The 22,631-nt window shown below is 40.5% G+C and overlaps 1 protein-coding gene across 2 annotated transcripts; it reads right to left on the bottom strand.

Moving 5' to 3' along the window:
* Positions 1 to 587: 587 nt before the first annotated feature.
* tfe3a (transcription factor binding to IGHM enhancer 3a) lies at positions 588 to 21,842 on the bottom strand. Of its 2 annotated transcripts, none has more exons than XM_080733447.1 (11): positions 21,507 to 21,842; positions 16,943 to 17,056; positions 16,401 to 16,463; positions 16,108 to 16,273; positions 15,054 to 15,254; positions 12,960 to 13,058; positions 9,670 to 9,787; positions 7,895 to 7,951; positions 7,547 to 7,622; positions 5,295 to 5,445; positions 588 to 4,466 (listed from the first exon to the last, which is right to left on the bottom strand). In XM_080733447.1, exons 1-11 carry the CDS (start codon positions 21,644 to 21,646, stop codon positions 4,158 to 4,160), a joined length of 1,494 nt encoding a protein of 497 aa, XP_080589573.1. In that variant the 5' UTR covers positions 21,647 to 21,842; the 3' UTR covers positions 588 to 4,157. The 2 variants fall into 2 exon arrangements, with proteins under 2 accessions (XP_080589573.1, XP_080589572.1); XM_080733446.1 differs by having other exon boundaries at positions 9,667 to 9,787.
* Between the last annotated feature and the right edge of the window lie 789 nt (positions 21,843 to 22,631).

Raw genomic sequence — 22,631 nt, forward strand, 5'->3', positions numbered from 1 at the left:
GAAAATGAAATGTTATGCTTTTCTAAGTTAAATGTTCCATAACACTTTCATTAATTTGATACTGATGACCAGGGCAGCGGTAATCGCCATGGCTTGAGGTTTTATTATTATTATTTATTTATTTTTATTTTTGCCATGGACAAAATTAATAGTCAAACGCATTAAGAGCTAGCCCTAAATGACCATTACAGGTCTAACTCTGAGAGTACATATGAACGTCTATTTCATTCCATTTGTACACTCTCAGAGTTATGGGAGTCCTTGAAAATAAAACATTTAAGAACCACTTCCAGTGGACTCCCAATGTGCCATAGTGTCATAGTTAATCAGTGTCATACATATTCTGAAGAAAACCTGGAGACTGACATTCAGTAATTGGGTCTTATATGATGAAAATAAGAACATTATAATGGTGTGTAAAAACAAAATCTAAAATGTGCCAGTGCCACGGACGAGTCCAAGTCTTTCATCATATCCTCGCAAGAAAGACACATACTGTCTATTCAGGTTCTGTTTATTTATAGATATAAACTCTTTCATTTGCCTTTAACGTGTACATTCTATTGAAAATAAAACAAAACAAGACAATCTGGAATGAGTAGAAAATATAAACATCATTACAACTTAATGACATAATCTATGTAAAACAAAGTCATAACAGTAATCAAATTGTTTTAAGTCCCTTTATGTGAATATCAGACTTCACATAAAGTCTGATATTCATAATTGAATGAATATCATTCAATTATGTGAATTGAATGAATGAATGAATCAATGAATGACAATTAATATTTGATGTGACATGTATAAGCTATGTTTCAGTTTTTAATATTTCACTAAAGATATCTGACAATAAATGCTTTTCTTCCACCTCATGGTTTATAGACATACAATTCGTAATTGTACAAATAAACAACAATACAAACCCTGTATTAAATTAGGACTGGTACTACAGTAGCTATGTTAGTCCCTTATTTAAACTCTGTCAATTGGCGCAGAACATGTTTACGAACAAACACCGACAGCTTAGAATTCAGCATCACAGACAGATAGATAGATACTGTAGATACATATACAGACAAGTTGAAGATGTTTGTCTACACTGACTTGGCTCCCTTTTAAACACCACAACCAACATACTAGACACTAGACAGTCTGTCTGTCTAGTATCTGTCCGGTGTTTCTGTTGTTGAATGTTGATCTGGAATCAAATCACTTTCCTTGTGTTTAATATCTGTTGATTGTAAAGTTTGTCACGTAAGCTTGCATGGTTGGGTGTACTACAAGCCTACTCCTAAATAATAGTTGATTGTAATTTTTTCTTCCATCAATGTATAATGTCTCCTACGTCTGTGCTTTATTTCCTCTATGAAGCTTCATGTGAGCTGCAGGAGTCACTGGTTTAGAATGACTAAATACCAGAGGTATAGAGGATTTGAAGGTTGAAGGCTGAGTATTGGACAAATCCACTACAGATGGAACAAAAGCAACAAAATCTCACAGTAAATCTTAAACAATATTTGGCCCTAACATAATGGCAGACATAATCATTATGTCTGATCATAAACTTTCTTCAGTGACACACTGAAAGCCTTAAATTGTAATTTTTCTTAGCTTTAAAAAAGGGAAATAAAGAAATCATACATTTCAAAAGTACATACATACGTACGTACATACATGTTCTGACACTTGGCCGAGGCAAGTGATGAAGATAAAGGAATTATGCTTAACTTGAGGACATCCTGATTAAAACTCCATTGTGTGATATGCCTGTACTGATAAACAAGTATGATTACTCTTGATTTGAAATGTCTAGCCAAAACTTAGTAACCATTCAGTTTTGGTAAACACATACGTTTTTCAAGTAAAATTCTAGACGAAATGATAAACAGACTACATAAACTATGTTTATGTATAATCTATGGGCAAAGCTGTGAGTCATACCAGTATGGTATGTTGTATATTGAATTTCTCACTGTCTGTACTTTAGTGACTTTGTTCAATATACTTTCATTAGTCAACAATGTAAATATTGTTTTTGACTGGCAATGGTATGTGTTCTCCTGCAGTTTTAGCCATATCCTTTATCAAGGTCTCAACAATATACAATTGTAGTCTTTAATTACATGTGGAACTAGAGTGCGGGACACTTCCTTCTTTCAGATAGTTTCGCCTGAGTGTCCACCTCACAGACTAGTTGCTGTGTGTTGCTTTTTCCCTTTTTAGGAACTGTACTGTCACCGATTTCTGACTTGCAGCAGATTCCAAAGTGCCGGATTCGGCACATTCAAATTAGGCACACACACAGAGTGAAAACGTAGTGATGGAATAATTACTGCTAAAGTCTACATTTTAGACAAAAGAGAATTGAGAAAGACTATTGCCAGTAAAACTGTCTTCGGTGAATAATAATAGCCTGTTATAATATTAACCCCACTGGACCAGAGCTAGAATGTGCCCAAAAGAATAACCAAACAGAGACAAACCTACAGTAGTTACTACTGCTTGCATTGTCTAATCCTCCATGGCGGTATAGAAGGGGATGAGCAGCAATGGAGGTGCCAAGGCCTTTGAATCCTCCATGGTGCCTCCGGCTTGGCCGGGCATTCCAACAAACACGTTTTGTTTGAGGAAGGGAAGCCAGCTGATGACTTCACGTGTATCAAATCGGATGCAAACCAATCCCTGGCGAACAAACCAGGAGTGGTCGGCAAAGCAGTGACATGGGACATGGGAAAGTGGGAATTGCAAAAGGACTAAATAGGGAAAAGGTTAAAGGAACTGTAAAAAAAATAAACATGGAAGACCAGAATCTACATGTATTGGTCTGTAGTGTTGTCTCTGTGAAACCTTCAACTTTCACTTTCAGCTAATAATATTTTTCATGGCTTCAAAATATCACACAATGCAGCTTTAAGGCAATGTACAGATTATAAAAAATTACCTTCATTATCTTAATGAGGGGAAAGGGATAATCGTAGATCAATATTTCTACTTAACGGTATGTATTCAGGTCTTTTGGCAAATTAGTAAACACGTCAGACAGAGATCATGTTCTCTGTGACCTCTTCAAACAACCCTGACTTTCTAATGGCCTTCCTAACCTACTAATTATAAAGCATGGAAATGTATCAATAACCTGATTACTTCCTGTAATCAAGGAGTTCAAATGCGCACAAAAAGAACCCTGCCCATCCTTCAACAAGACTCTCTGGGTGATGACTTCCATCTGCGGTTGATGATGTCAGAGCCACTCCCCCAAATCAGACTGTGTCTCTAGGTGATTTTGTCACAGTTCGACCTACAACTGAAAACCATAGGTAAATCTCAAGTTTCTCATTTATATTTCCTCATTACTTGAGCCTTGCTTGAACCAGTTCATCCCAAAGTTCTTGTTTCTGCTCAGAGGAGCGAGATTCGAGGAGTGAGGAGGGATCTCGGACGAGCTATGAGTGAGGTTACACGTCATGAGAGCAGCCTTCACAGAAGACTATCAGCTGAACGCCATGAGGTTAATATTACTCTGCCCTTTCATCTGGCATGGTGTGTGAGATGGCAGAGAAACAGTACAAGAGTAAGTGCCCGTTATTTTAAGCTCCCTAATGTAACGTTAACCTAAATTACGTTTATTTCATCCACAACCCGCTTTGTTGTGCTATAAACAAACCTCACTAACAAAGTGTGTAATGTATATTGTACAGCATTGCCTTACGTATCGTGTAAGTATTAACATATATGCTAATTTCAAGTTCCAAACTGTCACTGATATACTGTAAACCATAAATTAGCTTTTTTTCAGTGAAATCTTGTGTTGCGGTGATGAATGTAGCAGGGAGCGATGCAATGGTTATGTCAGTGAATATAATGGTAATCAGAAACGGATGTGTGCATTCCTCATTTCCCCTCTCCTCGCATGTAACCTTGTTTCACCAGGCTTTCTGCAGTACCTTTGTAAAGCCTGGTTTCTCTTCCGAATTTTAACCAGTGCTATTGGATCCAGGGCCTGCCTATTCCAAATATGCGTCTGGTCATTTCCACACGGACTAGAGAGAATCCCATCTGATTCTCTCTAGTCCGGGTATGCAAACTGGCAAAAGCTAATTGATCCCAGTCTACCTCGCACAGGTTTCCTTGCATATCACAATCTGGTTGTGACGTCACAGATCCTCTTCCATGCTGCTGGTCGTGGACAGCATGGGGTCTTTTAAGCCACTTTCCTCCATCATCAGGATGTCTCCCAGCTCGTCTCCCAGTCCTCCCAGAGCGATGTCAGACAGCAGTCCAGGAGAGAAGACGCTGTGCTCCCCCTGGGGGTCGTCCAGGGCCTCCAGGTCCAGTGGCGTGGTCACCATGGAGATGGTGGAAGAGAGGGGCGGGCAGGAAGAGGCAAAGGGGGGAGAGGGGGAGGCCTGGAGGTCAGACGAGGACGAGGAGAGACTGTGGAGGCGCACCTGATACTCTAGTTCCTGTGAGAAAGACAGAACGACAATAATCAATACTAGAAAGCTGTGGAATCAATTGATAAATAAAATATAAATCATCATTCATATTCAGTGGTGAAAAAAGTACTAAATGTTTTACTTAAGTAAAAGTATCAATACTGCAATATAGAAATACTCTGTTACAAGTAAATGTCCAGAAAAAAAAATTACTTGAGTAAAAGTACAAAAGTATTGGCATCAAAATGTATTTAAAGTACTAAATGTAAAAGTAAAATAGCAGATCTAAGGCTATATTCAAATATCCAAGGTATAAAATATGGCTATTGTGGTTTATGTATATTTTATAATATTATAATTGATATCTGAAAAGTAACTAAAGTTTTCAAATAAATGTAGTGGAGTGAAAGTACAATTTTTGGATCCCAGATGTAGTGCAGTGGAAGTAAAATAAAAGGAAATACTTGGAAAAAAATTAAAGTACAAATACCTCAATTAAAGCACAAATACCTCAAAATTGTACAGTACTTAAGTAAATGTACTTACGGTAGTTACTTTACAACACTGTTCATATCCATATTTCTCCAAACAGAGAACATGCAGAATCTCAAATGGCTTCTGTATAATCTCCCTGTCTGTGTCCATTTGTCTGCCCTCTGTATGTTTGTGTGTCTACATGCATTCCGAGGAATACGTACCTTGCTGTTTTTCTGTCTCTCTCTGACTTTGTGTCTGCCTGTATTCTGAGTAAAATTGCTCAATGTGTCTGTCTGTGTCTTGATACAGTATGTCTGTCCCACTGTCTCTGTGTCAGCCTCTATGTCTCTGTCCAGTATGTACGGTATGTGTCTTTACCTGGACTCTGTGCAGCAGCTGTCTGTTCATGACTTCCAGAGACTTCTGTTTGTTCTCCATCTCTCTGTTTTTGTTTTCTTCTTTCTGCAGTTTTCTGATGTAATCAACAGACGCCTTCAAAATGACGCCTTTGTTCCAACGCATGTCCCCCCTAAACACACACACACACACAGTTCAATTGCTAGTAAGACACCTTAGGGTGACATAAAAGGGCGAGGTCGCGCCAATTCTTGGCTATCTGGCCAGTGATGTAAATCTGACCAGTTACCCATATATGGAGACCCCTGCATGATAGTCAACAATGTTATGACCAGGTGAGCTGGTACAGTAGCTCACCTGGTAAGAGCACATACCACATAATTAAGGTTATAACCAGGCTTTCCTGCAGCTGGCCCGGGTTCGAATCTGACCCGAGGCTCTTTGCTGCATGCCATTTCTCTCCCACCTTTACTGAATCTCACTTTCACGGAAAATATGATCTTAAAATCATGGTCGCGGTCTGATGTATATTCAGATGTACTGGAGCCTGTGGTGTATGAGATGGTTACTGAACCGGACCTGTTTCTTGTCTGGTGACAGAAAGAGTGTGGGTTCTCCATGGATAGACTTGTTGTCCTTGAAACCTACCGTGTCCCTATTGAACTTCCTGATCTTGGTCAGTTGTGTGCTTGAACTTGAATGCTTCGTCATTCACAGTGGAACAAATGCTGCCTTTAATATCACTAATCAATTTCTCAGTGTCACGAGAGCAGAGTTACCTACTGAGCAATCTGGGAACCCATCTGCGATAAAAGAAAAAGAGCTGAATCTGTCTTGAGAGATTACCTACTGAGAGACAACTCTTCATTTAAAAAATGCAGTCGCTCGATTCAGTATTTAGATATTTGATATTCATTTTATCAGACACGCCACCCTTCCTATACAAACCCAACTTCAATTTTAACTATGATAGATTCATCAAACCACCCATCCTTGGCTCTACTGACTCATACTGCCCTCTTAATGCATGAGGGTGCGTTTCCTTTTTTCCTTTTTCAATTACTTTTTTAATTTTTGTAAAATTTTGTATTCATTTATTTTTCCCAAAAGAATTATTAAGAGCAAAATTAATCCAAAATGAATTTAAATAAGTCCTTCCTAGTCTTGGTAGATGACACTCAGTCTGTAAGTCTGAGCTCAGAAATTGATTGTGAAATTCAAGACAGTATGCGTTGCACTGTGATTGAGGAAGCGTTTACTATGATGAATGAGTAGAAAGATATGACAGTAAAGAAAAAACAGAGAAGCAACTCGACACAAAGATCAGGCAGGTCAAAGGGGACACATAATACAGAGTATTTGTTAAACCTGATTTATATTTTGTCATACGACTTTTTGTCTTATAATGGCAGTATTGAGACACAGAGTACTTTTTGTCTTATAATGGCAGTATTGAGACACTGTGTAAATTGGTTGAAAGGGACATATTGACAAATTGTTTATGACTCAACAGAGTGATTATAAGGCAGGAGAGAGAAATGCCAACAGGTTTTGTAAATCAGGGGTCAGCAAGTAAATCTGGCCATTTTGTTTCTAAGCCAGTAGATGGCAGGCAAGAACACAATCAATGGTTAATGTAAAAAGTGGAACATGTGATAGACCACCTTATATACAGTAATAACTTTACTGCTATAAAAGTTAATACATAAAGAAGAGTGGTATAACCGTATGCTAAAGAGTGCGTGTGTAATCAAATGTTAGAGGTGCAGATAAAAAAATATTTTAAATTATTTTATACAGGCCCCATCCTTGAATGTGTCACTTAAAAGAGATTTAGTTCATCAAAAGTTTAAAAATAACATTTTATCTGGAGACAGAGTCATACTCCTTTGCAAACAAGAGCGCTTTCATTGTTCAAGGTCTCTTTCCGAGATAAGGAATGAAACCGGCATAGGTAACAGTTTTCATTATAGAGAACTATGTGTTCATCCAAAGCAGAACCACTATAAATTTAACTCTTAACTGCCTCATTCTTTGGGGGGGGGGGGGGGGGGGGTTGACTCTCTATTTGGACAATATATGTACTGTGTGATACTGTCAGTCAGTCAGTCAGAGTAAATTATTATAAAATAGTTTGCAGAGACAGACATTGGAATTGTATACAGTTCAAACCTTTTATATATATTATACATATTATAGTTTACCATACATTACATTGAAGACAAAGAGACAGACAGACAGACAGACAGACAGACAGACAGACAGAGACTTACGGCTCAGTAGTTCTGGGGATCAGGTCTCCCAGTTCTTTAATTCTGTCGTTGATGTTGAATCTTCTTCTCCTCTCAACTACAAACAACCCACATTCACAAAAAAAAGAATATGAGTTACATTTCCCACCTTTTACATCAGCATGCATTAGTATAAATAGTAGTAGTAATGGTACTGGTAATGGTACTGTATAACTGTGATACAGTACAGTACCTTACTGTAGGTGCCTTTGACTAGTGTTGTGTATAGTTGCATGTATTTGTGTAGAGGTTAGTGTAATTTTGTGTAGTGTGTACTGTAGTTACGTTTGTATAGCTGTGTGTTGTTGAGTCTGTAAGGTTTCTACTCACTCAGGTTGTGATTATCTTTCTTCTGTCTGTCTTTAATGAAAGCTTTGGTGTCCATGCCTACAACACAAACATCAAATTCAGTTTCTATGTCAGATGGCAACACCTAAAATCATATTTTAACAACCTGAAAACACTTCCCACCGTCGGTTCAGCCATAACTACTTCCATCCTACCATTATGATGTTCCAAGGAGGTGTATGTGTATATATTTATTTTTCATCTGTTATCATTTTTCTTTCTTCCTTTTTATTTTCTTCTTTTTCCGTTTTATATCCCTCTCGTTTTACAGATCTAATTTTGTTTATTCAGTTTATTTCTTAATCTATAGCTAGGGTATCGTATTGGTCAAGGGTTCGACGCGGATTCTGGTGGACTTTGTATGGGCAACTGAACTGATTTGTCTTGGTCATCATATCACCCGGCCCTAATGGGAGGAGGGTGTGTTTTTGTTTGTGATTGAAGTCTCACATACATCAGACAAACAGCCAGCCAAAGTTCAAACCGGCATTAAATCGAAAAGAAAGTGGTGCTTAGACGCCTAACAATATGGTTGCAACTTCCATATAAAATTTTGAATTGGACTTAAAGAGAGAGAAAGCAAGAAGGCGAGAGACAATGCTTTCACGATAACTATAAAGACAACTACTGTATATCATTCACCATTGTATTGTTTTATTTTTATAGTCAGTGTGAACACTGCCATTCACTTGATGAGTTTTAAAACTATACTTTTATAGTTGTAGTGCTCAGTGAGAAGAGAATGGCCTTCAAGATTGCCTTCCAAAGTTTGCAGGAGTGGCTCGTTTTGAACAAAATAACTCGTGAATTTCCGTGAAACTGTGCACACATACACAATCACATCGGCCTCATGGTGGTACAACAGCCCACTTAACCTTTTGGACAATAACTCTTGAACCCCAGCTCATACAATAACAATCTCACTCTCCATATAGGCCCTGGCTACCTGTGCCAGATTACATTTTCCGCCATTTTGCGTTTTCTTCAAAATACAACTCCTACAGATTTTGTCCAAAGCTCACACAAACCGGTACACATTATCTTCGGGGTCATGTGATCAAGATGTATGAGTTAGATTTTTCTGGTCCAATTCAAGTGGCTGTGACTGCCTTCCAAAGTTTGCGAGCTCTGGTTAGGCGATCCGAACAGGTGGAGACCTGTGCTCCGTGGAGCTCACTTTTTAGTTTGTACGAATTAATACAATGTCGGATACTTGCATCAGTTTAAAATCACACAGTGCTGTTTCTCTCTGTAGGAGAGACGGTCAGTGGTGATGGTCTCTGTAGGGTGATTACTGTACAATGCAAGGGTCTTCAACAGGTGGTCCGGGACCCCTAGTGGGGTCCTCAGAGTTACTACAGGGGGGCCGCCAAATCTTTGTGATAGGATCATGTTTTTTACATTAACCATTTGAACCCTAGCATCCCTACTCTGAATGGAGCATTAGCCTGCGAGGCGTTGTAAGCTTGTAGATAAGCTATTTTTGGCAAAGAGGTTTGTAGAGGGAAAAGAAGAGCAGACTAAGTATTTGACGGTTCAAGTGGTTACATCTTTGAAAATGCACATTACTCCAACATGATGACAGTGCTGTCAAACAAGTCTAAGCTGTCTAAGAAATCTATGAACATTTTTAATCTGCAACACAATAGGTAGTGGGGGTCCCTGCTTAATCTCTCTCTCAACTAAGGGGTCCTTGGCCTGAAAACGTTTAAGTCCCCTGCTGTAGGGAGATTACTGTATAATGTTATGCTCACCACCAGTCAGCTCCCTCTTAACATTGTGCAGGTCGGCAGGGCAGCTGTTGCTAACGGTGATGGTGGGCGTGGTCATGCCAGCATTGCTGTAGACGTTCATCAGGGCCCCCGAGGCTGGCAGCTGAAACAACCAATCGGAAACACAGAATGAGTCAAGCGTTCAAGCAGTCAGACTGACCAGAACAACTGAATAGATTATAAATGGACAGCTTTTCTTGTCTTCCAACCGCTCAAAACGCTTGATCAATTACACCTCGCATTTACCCATTTCACTAGCAGACAGCAGCCATGTTGGCTGCCAACCTTCGCTTCGGGAGCACGTAGACTTAAGGGTCAGTGTCTTGCTCAAGAACACTTCAGCGAAGTGCCAAGAGGAGCGAGGATTGAGCTGAGAACCTTCTAATTCCCAGACTACTGTTGTACTGTCATCCCCGATAGGTGAGAATGGATGAGAACAGTCACACGTGTGACACACAAACATTGGCACAAAACAGCCAGTGAATTCAATTAAACTCAATTCAAATTGACTGTCCTTCTCCAACAGTAGAATAATGTTCAGATCCTAGATCAGCAACATCAACAAACAACCAATTGCAAGGAATTCAAGGACGTGATCCTCGACCGGCATCATTACAATCTACTGGAGTACAATCTCCTAGGGCAGTGATACTCAAACTTTCGGCCCGTGGCAAAATTTTGACTGGCACAGTGGCCCACCAATCAATCAATCAATAAAAATAAAAAAAGACAGAATAAAGTTATTATCTTATCTTATCTCATCTTATCTAACATTACTTACTATTACATGAATAATCATCCAGGAAGGGAGAACTGTGTGCACTCATTCAACACAGCAGAAAACATGGAGTAGAACGTCAAGTCACCTCGGACTGACCCCATTCAGAGCAGCAGCAAAGATGAGCCTTAGCAAGCCCCGAAAGGTGGGAGAGAATCGGCACTTTAACCCAGTGTTTCTCAAACTTTCACATTTCAAGGTCTCCCCTTAACTCTGACAGTGTACAAATGGAACCAAATGAACCTGTTAGGGTTCATTTGGTTCCATTTGTACACTGTCAAGAGTTACAGACTTGTATGGGTCAATTTAGACCCCCATAAAGGAACCCACAGAGTCCCTGGAATTCACCTTGAGAACCATTGCTTTAACCCAAAATGGACGGATGCTTTCGCTTTCATTTTACCATCTCATGTAAATTCAATACCACTATGTTTAATTTGCCAGAAAACAGTTTCAGCAGTTAATATCGACAATAAAAAGGCGCCAGTGAAAGACAGAAGTTATCAAGTATCACAAACGTGTTTTATCAAATGGCCCCTTGCCATTTTTGTAATGTGGCCCACAGGTTCAGCTATTAGTGTATCCCTGTCCTAGGAACCAAATTTGACTGCATATCCCCATGGAGCATGCTTAGAGCACAGTAGTTCCTGCCAAGGTCAAAGTCCTGCTTGTGAGTGCGGTGGCCGGTGGGATTTCGATTTGCTCAACCCCACTCAATTGCTCTAACCATCAAATAGTAAAGAACATGATGATCACATCCTAGATCGGCAACAATCAACCAAATATTAAGGAGTATAAGGATCAAATCCCAGTGCAGTACATTTACAATCAACCAATAGTAAGGAATACAGGGTTCAGAAACTAGATCAGCAACATGGTGGCCTGACATCACCAGACTAATTTGAAAATGTCAAACGTGAACTCACATATTTGTCAGGTTCCCAGGCTAGCAGCATGGGCAATACAGACAATACTGTATATATACAGACAATACAAGAAATTAAATATGCAATTCTAAGATCTATTCTGGATTATAAAAGTTACATTTTACCTCTAAGTTCTTCATCCTTCTCCTGTTTTGATCGTGCAGTAACAAAATGAACCTCATCTTCACACAAACACACACTCACAACCACAGGCATGGACAGAGTCTGTCTGTCTGAAAGACTGTTGAACAAAATGAGGAAATCTCCCTAGAAGTTGCTGTAGAAAGCACAAAAAAACCCTCCAACTTAGCTATCTCCCTCTGACACACACACGGACACACACACTCACACACACTGTGTGTGTGTGCGTGCGTGCATGCGCGTGTGTGTCCTATCTGTGTCTCCACCCAGAGAGGCTGGCTGAACTGAAGCAGGAAGTGAATCTCCTGTTTTTCTAACAATGAAGAATGAAGATTGAATAATTTACTGTCATCAGGCTACAACTGACAACTGCACTGTTAAATCACACATAGAGGGGTACATACTGCACAGCAACATAATTCAATCTATTTTCACGGACGCAATTATTTTTTTACACTGACATCTATGAGTTGTTCAGTGTCAGTGTTGCTCAGTTGTCTTCAGCTGTGAGATTTAATTATGAAAAACACATGCACACACACACACACACAGGCACGCACACGCACACACACACACACACACACACACACACACACACACACACACACACACACACACACACACACAGGCACGCGCACACACACACTCGCAGCTGGCATGTGTGTGTATACTGTATCTTCGTTACTCACACAGGCATTGACACTAAGGGTTGCCCACCTGCCCCTGGCAGGTAAATATAACTTTCGGGCAGGTTGCCCGACCGAACAAGTACTTGAGAGGGGACGCAACCGTCTATAAACACAACAACATCTGTCTAAACACCTGAATCTGGCCAGAGTGATACAAATATAACCCATAGTCATATTCATAGCTATGTCGGTACCGCATAAATAGCTCCAGAAAGTAAAAGAAAAAAAAAAAAAAGTTTAACTGAACAGTAATCCAAATTCTATTTATCATTTTATAATGGATGATTTACTTTTCGGGCAAGTGGGCCATGACCTTTGGGTAAGTAGAACATGACCTGTACTTGCCCGATGGGCAAGCCACTGAGAACTTAGTGTCAACCCCTGTACACATAATTATGACTGAATTACAGCTGATATAAAGTGCAACACTCCTGTCTTGTGTGGTATTGCTTAATCGGTGATAATCCTCACAGTTATCCATGCAAGTTATTTAATTATAAATGATGTGTTTTGTACAAATATTACACAGTATTATGGTACCAAACAGTGTGTGAATATAGTATTAATATGTAGGCCTAAGCCATAATGCATGACGAGGTAAAGTTGACACACACACACACACACACACACACACACACACACACACACACACACACACACACACACACACACACACACACACACACACACACACACACACACACACAAAATATCACTGTTATATAATATATAGATTATTACAGTGTTTGACTGATGTATTCCAGTTTCAATCATATTCAGGAAGTCATCATTGAGGCTGGACTCCAAACTGATGATGTCATCAATCACCGCCTCCTCCATCTGAAAACAGCCAGTCACACATCAGACATTTTGGTGACAGGGGAAACTAGACAAAACATTAATTAATTCAATTATCTTTTAATTCATTAATTGATTCATACATGTAATAATGTGCACATCATTCATTCACTTATACTTGCACAGCTAGTCATGGATTATCCCTTACTTATAATTAATTATAATATAGTACACCTGTCTGTAATAGTCTTCAGACCTCCATGTACTAGCTGTGCAACGGGAGAGTGTTTTTTTGCAGGTCTTTCAGTCCGAGTGTATCAAAAAGGCAACTGGGTTAAGGCAAGCTTGAGATTGGCTGCACGGAGGTGACGAAAGTCGGGGAGACGGAGATACACCTAAACCTAACCTTAACCCTAAAGCTATCCTCAGTAAAACTAATGCTGGTGAATGCTAACCTTGTGAAACACTAACCTGCCGACGCTGGTGAATGCTAACCTGGTGAAATGCTAACCTGCTGACGCTGGTGAATGCTAACCTGGTGAGTGTTAAACTGGTCGGACCAACGGTGCTTAACCCAGTTGCCTTTTTGATACACTCGGACTGAAAGACCTGCAAAAAACACTCTCCTGCTGTGCAACTGCCCTCAACTCCTCAGAAACATGAGTTACTGTGTGTGTGTGTGTGTGTGTGTGTGTGTGTGTGTGTGTGTGTGTGTGTGTGTGTGTGTGTGTTTTCCTCCCCTGACTCAGTTCCTCTGCAGAAGCCAGCTCAGCAGATTCCAACACGCAAACCAGTCGCTGACTGGTTTTCCTGCCTACTTTTTGCTGACCACTTCTTCTTCATTTTACTGGAAGTGTAAGTAAGTAAACTGTTGCTAAGGAAAACAAGTGCTGGTACTGTAGTTTGCTATTATTAAATCAGATTACTTTGAGACATTAATATGGCTCAAATTTCAGTCATTATCACTTATCTGTCTGTCTAACTCAGGCATGTTAAGATGAATCTGATTCAATAATGAATCTGACTGTAACACAGATTAAATCAAAGTTAGTCATTAATCTAACTATCTGTATGCTATTTAAAAAAAAAATATCCTTTTTTCCTGACTATGTCTACTGCATAGTACGGTCACTTCTGCTATTTATGAAAGATTTGAACAAATATCGAAAATGTTTGGCACATTTTTAATCACTTTGATCATTTCTTTTACATAAATCTTCTCTTCTGGGGGTCCCTGGCAAAAGACCTTTTCAGATGGGGATCCGCAGCCAAACATATATCATTTAGGGGGTTCTTCGCTTGAAAATGTTTGAGAAGCAGTGCTTTATGGTTTCCCTCAACTTCATGGTCAACTCACACTTCAGCCGGTGGGTTCCTGCATTTCCCAGGAAACCACTGGCTGACTGACCTGGAGACAAGCCTTTTCTGACCATGGTCGCCATGACAACCTGTCTTGAGGCAGCATTGTATTCTGGGCCATTGACCATTGTTCTGTTAAATAAGTCCTCCTTAATCCTTACGATAAATGTTTGTTTTCCACTGTAAATTGCAGGAAGGAGTTTAAATGATGAAGGAGATTACACTTCCATTCAATTTAAAAATACAGAAATACAGAAGGAGACAGACAGACAGACAGACAGACAGACAGACAGACAGACAGACAGACAGACAGACAGACAGACAGACAGACAGACACACACAGTGAGCCCTAAAGTATGAATGAACAAATGCTGTAAGATCATAAGAATAAATGACACTGACGTGTGTGTGTGTGTGTGTGTGTGTGTGTGTGTGTGTGTGTGTGTGTGTGTGTGTGTGTGTGTGTGTGTGTGTGTGTGTGAGTGAGTGTGTAAATGCAGATAAGAAGAAGTGCTGACATTCAGAGAGGAAGTGAACCAGTGTGGAGACAGATTGGAGCTGCAGCTTCCATATTATGAGTGTGTGTGTATGTGTGTGTGTGTATGTGTGTGTATGTGCGTGTGTGAGCGTGTGTGAGCGCGTGTGAGCGTGTGTGAGCGTGTGTGCGCGTGCGTATACCTCCTCTTTTGATCCGAGGCTGAGGACAGCCAATGGGCTGCAGGGAATACTTCCTGTTTGCAGGTCAGGGGTGGATAGAGACTGCTGGGGGGAGAGGCTGTCCTGTTGGAACAGTTTGTTGGTAGACAGGTACTGCTTGACCTGCTGCCTCTGAGCCTGTTGGATGTGATATCTGGTCGGATTCTCAAGATGAGACTGGACCTAGAGAGAAAGACAGAAAGAGAGACACACACAGGGAGAGAGAGGGGGGTGAGACAGACAGACAGAGGGGGAGACAGACATTTGAAGAGACAGACAGAGGGATATCTCAGTTAGGTATCAACATGATCAAACTCACATCAAAAGATACATTAATCGGCTTTTGGGAGGCAGTATCTGACCACAGAGCAGCTCTATCTACAAATATATCGTCGTTGTCGGGTGAAAACCTTGTATGTCCAAAACCGTTAGTTTTGCATTTATCATTTTAAAAATGATTTAAACTAGTGAAAACAGCCAATCTACAAGCACACAACGCCTCGCGGTGCGAGGCGTTGTGTGCTTGTAGATCTGCCGTTTACACTACTACTTGTAGGACAGCCTTGTATGATGAAGCAGGTACAGAACGTACACATTTGAGATACAAGGTTTCCACCCGACAACGAAGATATTGAACTGGTTCTGTTAGTACACATTGACATTGACTCCTACAGGTAGTTTTAGGGAGAGTACAGACAACCCCACAAGCAGCTTCTTTTATGCCATTGAGGATTTTCACTGGGAGGACGGAACACATGTGGAGGAACACAATGTTCTTCTTCTAGTTCCACACCTCGCTAAACAGTCGCCCTGACCAACTTGTAGGAGTCACTATTGCAGCTAACAAAGCCAAGTGCGTTTGTATGGACCTCAGAGGAAACAAACCCTTTAGTCTCCAGTGGTGGTACTAGAAACGCTATCCCTGTGCCATCCGGAACGTCCCCACATATCCAAAAGGTTCATCTTATATTATCTTAATATTCAATAATGACGATGATGATGAGCAGGATGATGCTAACTTTAATGTGTGAGTTACCTTGAGAATCTCCACAGGGACCTGTGCGGGAGGAGTGGAGGAGGTGAAAGAGGAGACAGAGATGGGAGACGAGGAGTCAGCAGAGGGACGGAGCAGTTGTTGCTGCGCCTCCTTTCTCTCCTGTTCCCTTGTCTGCTGGCGCATCAACTCCTGTCTCATTAACACCCTGAGAAGAGGAGCAGAGACAAGGAGAAATACATTATAGGGTTATATGGACAGTATTCTGATACATAGAGTCTTACAAGCCTGGGATCATGTACTGTAGATGAGTTGTTGGTATTATCTATTCTTACCTGGAGGTCATGGCTGCTGGCAGTGAAGATGACGATGATAAAGAGGAGGAGGTCTCTACAGGGCTGATGAAGACAACACATAAATCATACTATCATTCATATCCATATACAGTAACAGTATATTTACACCCACTTATACCGTATACTACATGTATACTACCTACAGCAGGGGTGGGCAACTTTGATGCTGGAGAGGGCCACTATATTTTCACACACACTCCAGAGGGCCACAATGCATATACAGTCGAAAATAGCAAAAATAGCCAATCTGTTATTTTAGCTATTTTTTTAATTGGAAAAGTATTTTTTTATTTAATTTCAAATGCATGTACAGGATCTTATGTTACTTCTTACTTTATGAACTTGGACATTGGCTACTAATCATCAAGATACTAATACAGTAGACAGAAGTAATTAAAGCTGGTCATGTTAGCACGTTTGGAATTATAACAGCTGAAACAAATAATATATCAGTATTCCTGCGGGCTGCATTAGGTGAAGATGGGGGACACATGCGGCATGTGCGTCCGTGCGTGTGTTACCTGACGGTGATCGGTTGACTTTTCAGTTGATAGAAGCAGTCAGGACTGGCAGACAGCAGACTGTCAACTTCAATGTCTGCTATGATTCCTGACTCTGGTAACAATGGCTCCAAACTGCACGCACACACACACACACACACACACACACACACACACACACACACACACACACACACACACACACACACACACACACACACACACACACACACACACACACACACACACACACACACACACACACACACACACACACACACACACAGGTATGTCAGCAAGGCATTCTGTGAGAGTCATCCGCACAACTGTCGCTGAGGACGAACACTTTTGTGCACTCAGTCGGTCAATTAATCACTACATATTAATATGGATGAGAGTCACTGTGTGTAGCTTGCTTGCATTAGCTGGTTGGCTGGTTATATTGTAACTGCTGAAGATTTCAAGAGAGGCAACAGAGATCAGCAGAGGAATTAACATAGATTTTGTCCGAGAAGAGTTTTATCAGGTTAATTGACAAATTATACAATAGGTCAATTATAGAGAAATTATACAATAGGTCTTTGATTAACCACTTATACCCTATATACAATAATTTCTTATTGACCACATGCTGTGAGCTTGATCTGCTATTTGTGGAGTATGTCTGAAGAGTGCAAACTGACTGTGGAAAGTGGACTAAGTGAGTCATCAAACGGCAGTCAGGAGAGGGGAATTCGATGGGTGAGGGGAATTTGCCAAATCAAGCTTAAGCTGTGGTTGCCATGGCAATCAATTGGCTCATTTGGGCCATAGTGCTGGACAACCCTCAGCTGATCTAGGATCCAAACATTATTTTACCGTTGGACTGTCTATATGAGATACATAAAGGGCTCCTGTGTAAATAAGCCAAAAAGCTTACTAGGATCTCCTTTTAGATGACCGTGTACCAGTGAACTGTACCGTCATGAAACTGTACCTTTTCTTATGCAAACTTCTAATAATGTCTTCAATCAATCAATCAGTCAATAGCTCAAAGTTCATGAGGATGTAAATGCGCTGCTGCTACCTGCTGGTCAGACCTGTATATTACACATCCTTAACACCACACCTGGCACACATTTTGTTTTTCTGTGTTAAAGAACTGAATGAAGTCAGCATTTCTGTCTACATGCATGCACGCACACACACAACCACACATCCTCAAGTCTACAGGAAGCAGCAACCTCTGTGTGTGTGTGTGTGTGTGTGTGTGTGTGTGTGTGTGTGTGTGTGTGTGTGTGTGTGTGTGTGTGTGTGTGTGTGTGTGTGTGTGTGTGTGTGTGTGTGTGAGATACAAGGTCCACATGGAACACCACAACGCATTCCATTTCCACATCTCTTTCAAAATAACCTTAGAATAATACCTTTCCTTGTGCCCTTCCAGTGAAATTTAGAAGGAAGGAGGAACTTGGACATATTATAGAGTTATTTTTTTCGTCCTTGCCTTACCCCTTATCCCTAAACTTCTTTGCATTTTTTACTATTTTGAAAAACATTTTAAAATACTTCAAATAGCCGATCTACATCAACATGTTGTGAGCTTGTAGATCAGCTATTTGAACTATTTAAAATTTAAATAAATGTGTGTTTTTTTTTTTTTATAGTAAAACAAGACAAAGAAGTTTAGGTATAAGGGGAAAGGCACGGGCGAAAATAGAGTCTGAAAATATACTCTGTCAGTACCACGGCCTTAAACATGTATTAAATCTTGTTGTTGGTACGAATAAACACAGCACCGAGGAGGAAGTGGACTAAGAAAGGGGAGGAGCCAATTCAGCCAAACCTGCTTTCCTGTTTTACAGAAAAAAGGAGGTTGTGCATCCAGAAGTAAAAACAAGCGGGAAAATAATGTTTTTTCTCTCTTTTTTTTTATCGAATGCGTTCCCGGATTGGGACAATGGGACATACAGTATATGACAGTTACATCATGTTCTACTGACCTCATAGGGTCACAGGCAGGCTGCCAGACAGACAGACAGACAGACAGACAGACAGACAGACAGACAGACAGGCAGACAGACAGACTGGAAGACGGACAGACAGGTTGCCACAAACAGGCTTTCAAATAAACAGTAACCCAAATGAACCCATTACTCACTCCTTGCCGTCTCTCCATCTCTCTCGCTCTCTTTCTCTTTCTCTCAGTGGAAACATATGTAATTCCAAAAGTAAACAATCTTGCTCAAAACAACCCAGCCTTATCCAAACCACCTAAGAACTTCATAATTCAGCCCTGCCTAGCATTCTGTCTAGTCTACTTCCCTGGAATCCTAGTATCCAGTATAATATACTGGGCAGAAACCTTGTTTCTCTACATTTAAACTTTTGATGTATTTCTTTATTTCTGAGCAGTGCTAGCCTCTTCAATACATGGAATTGTGTGTACCGGTATGTCCATGCAAGATGGACAGGCCATCACATACTTGTTATGTAACCGTATGTCCCTTTTCTGATTTGACAATAATGATGAGATGTCTTGTGGGTCTATCCTGTGATGTCATGTTGGTCTATCAGCATCACGATAAGCAATATATTATCATTTATCGTGATAAAAAACACTCACGATAATCGTATCGTGGAGATTTAATTTATTGTGATATCGTCCTCTGTCATACACTGGGATCAATTCACCTTTTAGCTGCATATCCGGTACCACTTTTTAAACTCTGGTAAAAAAAAAGTACTTATAATAGCCTATACGTACTTGATACAGTCTTTTTTCCACTCTCTATCAAGTGTTTTTGCCAAAAAATAGCCAATCTACAAGCTCACAACGCGTCTATCCTCCCCAGGATAATGGATTTTGATTATCGCGATAATATCGTAAATCGCGATTTCTTTTGTCACAATAATCGTGATATGACATTTTCATATCGTCCCATCCCGAACAGTGTCACACAAAACTTGCCGGAGCAGAATAATGTTCAAGCTCACAAACTGGTTGGTGAGCTTCTTCTTTCTTGAAGTGAAAGTGGTTAAGTTTGTCTGTGGGTTTCATAAATACTGAACCAGTGGAAAGCATTAACAGGAGCTTTTGACTAAATTATAACTACATTATAGGTCCATTGGAACACAGGTTCATTTTTTACATTTTCCTGAAAAGTAATAGATTTGGACATACAAGGCTTCCATCTAGGGGTGGGCGATATGGAAAAATACAATATCACAATATTTTTCCAAGCGGTATCACGATACACAATCTTATCACGATTCTTTTTCATGTTGGTTTTTATGGTTATTTTTCAAGTTACTTAACACTACACACCTACAAGGTAAAAAAAACGTAAAGAAAAATGAGTAATTTAGACCAGTGGTCCTCAAAGTGGGGTCCAGGGACTCTCTGGGTTCCTTTTGGGAGGTCTTAATTGACCCTTACAAGTATGTAACTCTGATAGTATACAAATTAAACCAAATGGACCCGTAAGAGTTAAGGGGAGACTGTGACATTCCCATATTGTATCACGATATATAATAGGCTACAATACAATCTCTGAAAAGGCATATCATGGAGACATTGTATCGTGGAGACATTGTATCGTGGAGACATTGTATCGTCTCAACGATATTTATCACCATATCGCCCACCCCAACTTACATCTACAGCAAGATATCTACTACCAACGCACCTTGTTATTACATAGTAATGAACCTGTCTGGGCTGCTGCTGCTTGATGCTAATAACAGTTTATGAACTGAGCCCCAGGGGACTCGTGGAGAGAGACAGACAAGACTGGGCACATCTTTCTCCCTCTCCCTATTTCTCATGGGAAAAACTGAAATGAAAACAACACTGTGTGTGTGTGTGTGTGTGTGTGTGTGTGTGTGTGTGTGTGTGTGTTAATGTCACAACCTCAACTCACCTCCTCATGTCTGCATGTCTCTTTGTCTGTCTAATCCGTCTCCACATGAACAACTACAGTATGTGTTTTAATTTACAACAACAACAACAGCAACAGCAACAATCACAATGGAAACTATAAAAAACATACATTTTCAGAAAGTGCTGTATCATCAGCTATAACAAATCACAGATCAGCAACATTAAAGGGAAGTACATGGATCACATTCTCTAGACCTACTTACTGTGTACTGTGTGGTACTGGTTTTTCTACAGGAGTGGATCATAATCATAGCATTTATCAATAGCAGTTATCAATCTAACCCATATTTGACATCAGACTCTGAAGAAGCTCTGATGTCTGATGATTTCTCTCTCTCTCTTAACAGAACAGTAATGGACTGGTCCAATAGAGCAGTGGTTCTCAAAGTGGGGTCCGGGGACCCACAGGGGTCCTTGAGCAGGGGCTCCCCAGCTAAATCATAGATAGGAACCAAATGGACCCTTATGAGTCTGTACTTCAGAAAGTGTACAAATGGAACAAATGCATGTCAGAAAATGGTTGAGAATCCTATTTATGAGGGTCCCCCCTGGCGTATCTTTTCAAATGGGGGTCCGCGGGCTAATAAAGTGTCAAGTTGGGGGTCCTTGACATGAAAAAGTTTGAGAAGCAGTCCACTAGAACAGGCCAATAAACGAGGTTCTGACCTGATAAGGTTGGCAGTGTCTGGTCCTGAGTCCAGGATGACAAACACGAGCTTCTGGGCCGCCGCCGGCATCACGCTCCCATTCCCCGGCTCGGTTCTGCTCTGCTCCGCTGCGTTCTGCTCTGAGCTGAAAGCTGACATCTCTCCTCAGACCAGAAACTAAAAGTAGGCTCAGTCAAAACTACTCCTCAGTCAACGACTATAGGATGTTTACTACTCACAACAACAACGCTGTTTTCGAAAACAACCAGATACCAGGCAGAGACAAAATAAACCTAGAATCTGTCGGAAGTCACGGAACACTTGAATAAAATCATAAATGAAAGCCACAGGTTAGAGTCCGTTCGGCAGCTATGTGAGCCTGTAAAACCCAGAGACAACATGGACAGACTGTCAACACGGCGAGGAATTCAGTGCCTAGATCCCATAGCCCGGAGGGATGGTTATATGATGAAACAAGCTGGATGCGCAGGGGCGTCAATTGGGTATGGCAGGGTTGCAGGGGGGAAGATAAAAGTTCGTTCTAAATATGAATCCATGAATGTCTCTTTGTGTATCTGTGTGGGTTATTATGTTGGTAAATTACAGTAAAATAACTACAAATGCCATGTAACAAAATGGTCACTTTAACAAGTATTATAATTATATTATATATAATTATATATTATATGTAGCCTACTTCTAGAACTATATCATGCCTGTTGCTAAGGTATGGCAACATCACTGTGTCTTGTGCAATTGACACTAGTCATGTTGCCATACCTTAGCTTTTTCTGAACTGACGCTACTGGAGAAGCATTTATGCATGGGCGCTGCCATGCCATGATGTTGGTTATGTTACTTTGAAATGTAGGAGGAGCAGAAAATGGTTCTCAAAGTGGGGTCCGGGGACCCCTATGGAGTCCTTGAAGGGGTTCCACAGGGGGTTCCACTTCCAGCCAGGGCAGGCCATATTTCTTTTTTTATATTGACATAGGCTACATAGGCTACTGATGTTATATATAGGCTACAGTCTTATACTTTCTACATATTTTGAAAATATGTAGTCCTACAGCGGCCATATTGAGGACCAACACAGGTGTTCTGATTGATAACATTAATAAGCCCTTTTGCAAATCCCGCCCCA

This window comes from Nannobrachium achirus, assembly GCF_963921795.1.
Source record: "Nannobrachium achirus genome assembly, chromosome: 9".
Lineage (NCBI taxonomy): Eukaryota > Metazoa > Chordata > Actinopteri > Myctophiformes > Myctophidae > Nannobrachium > Nannobrachium achirus.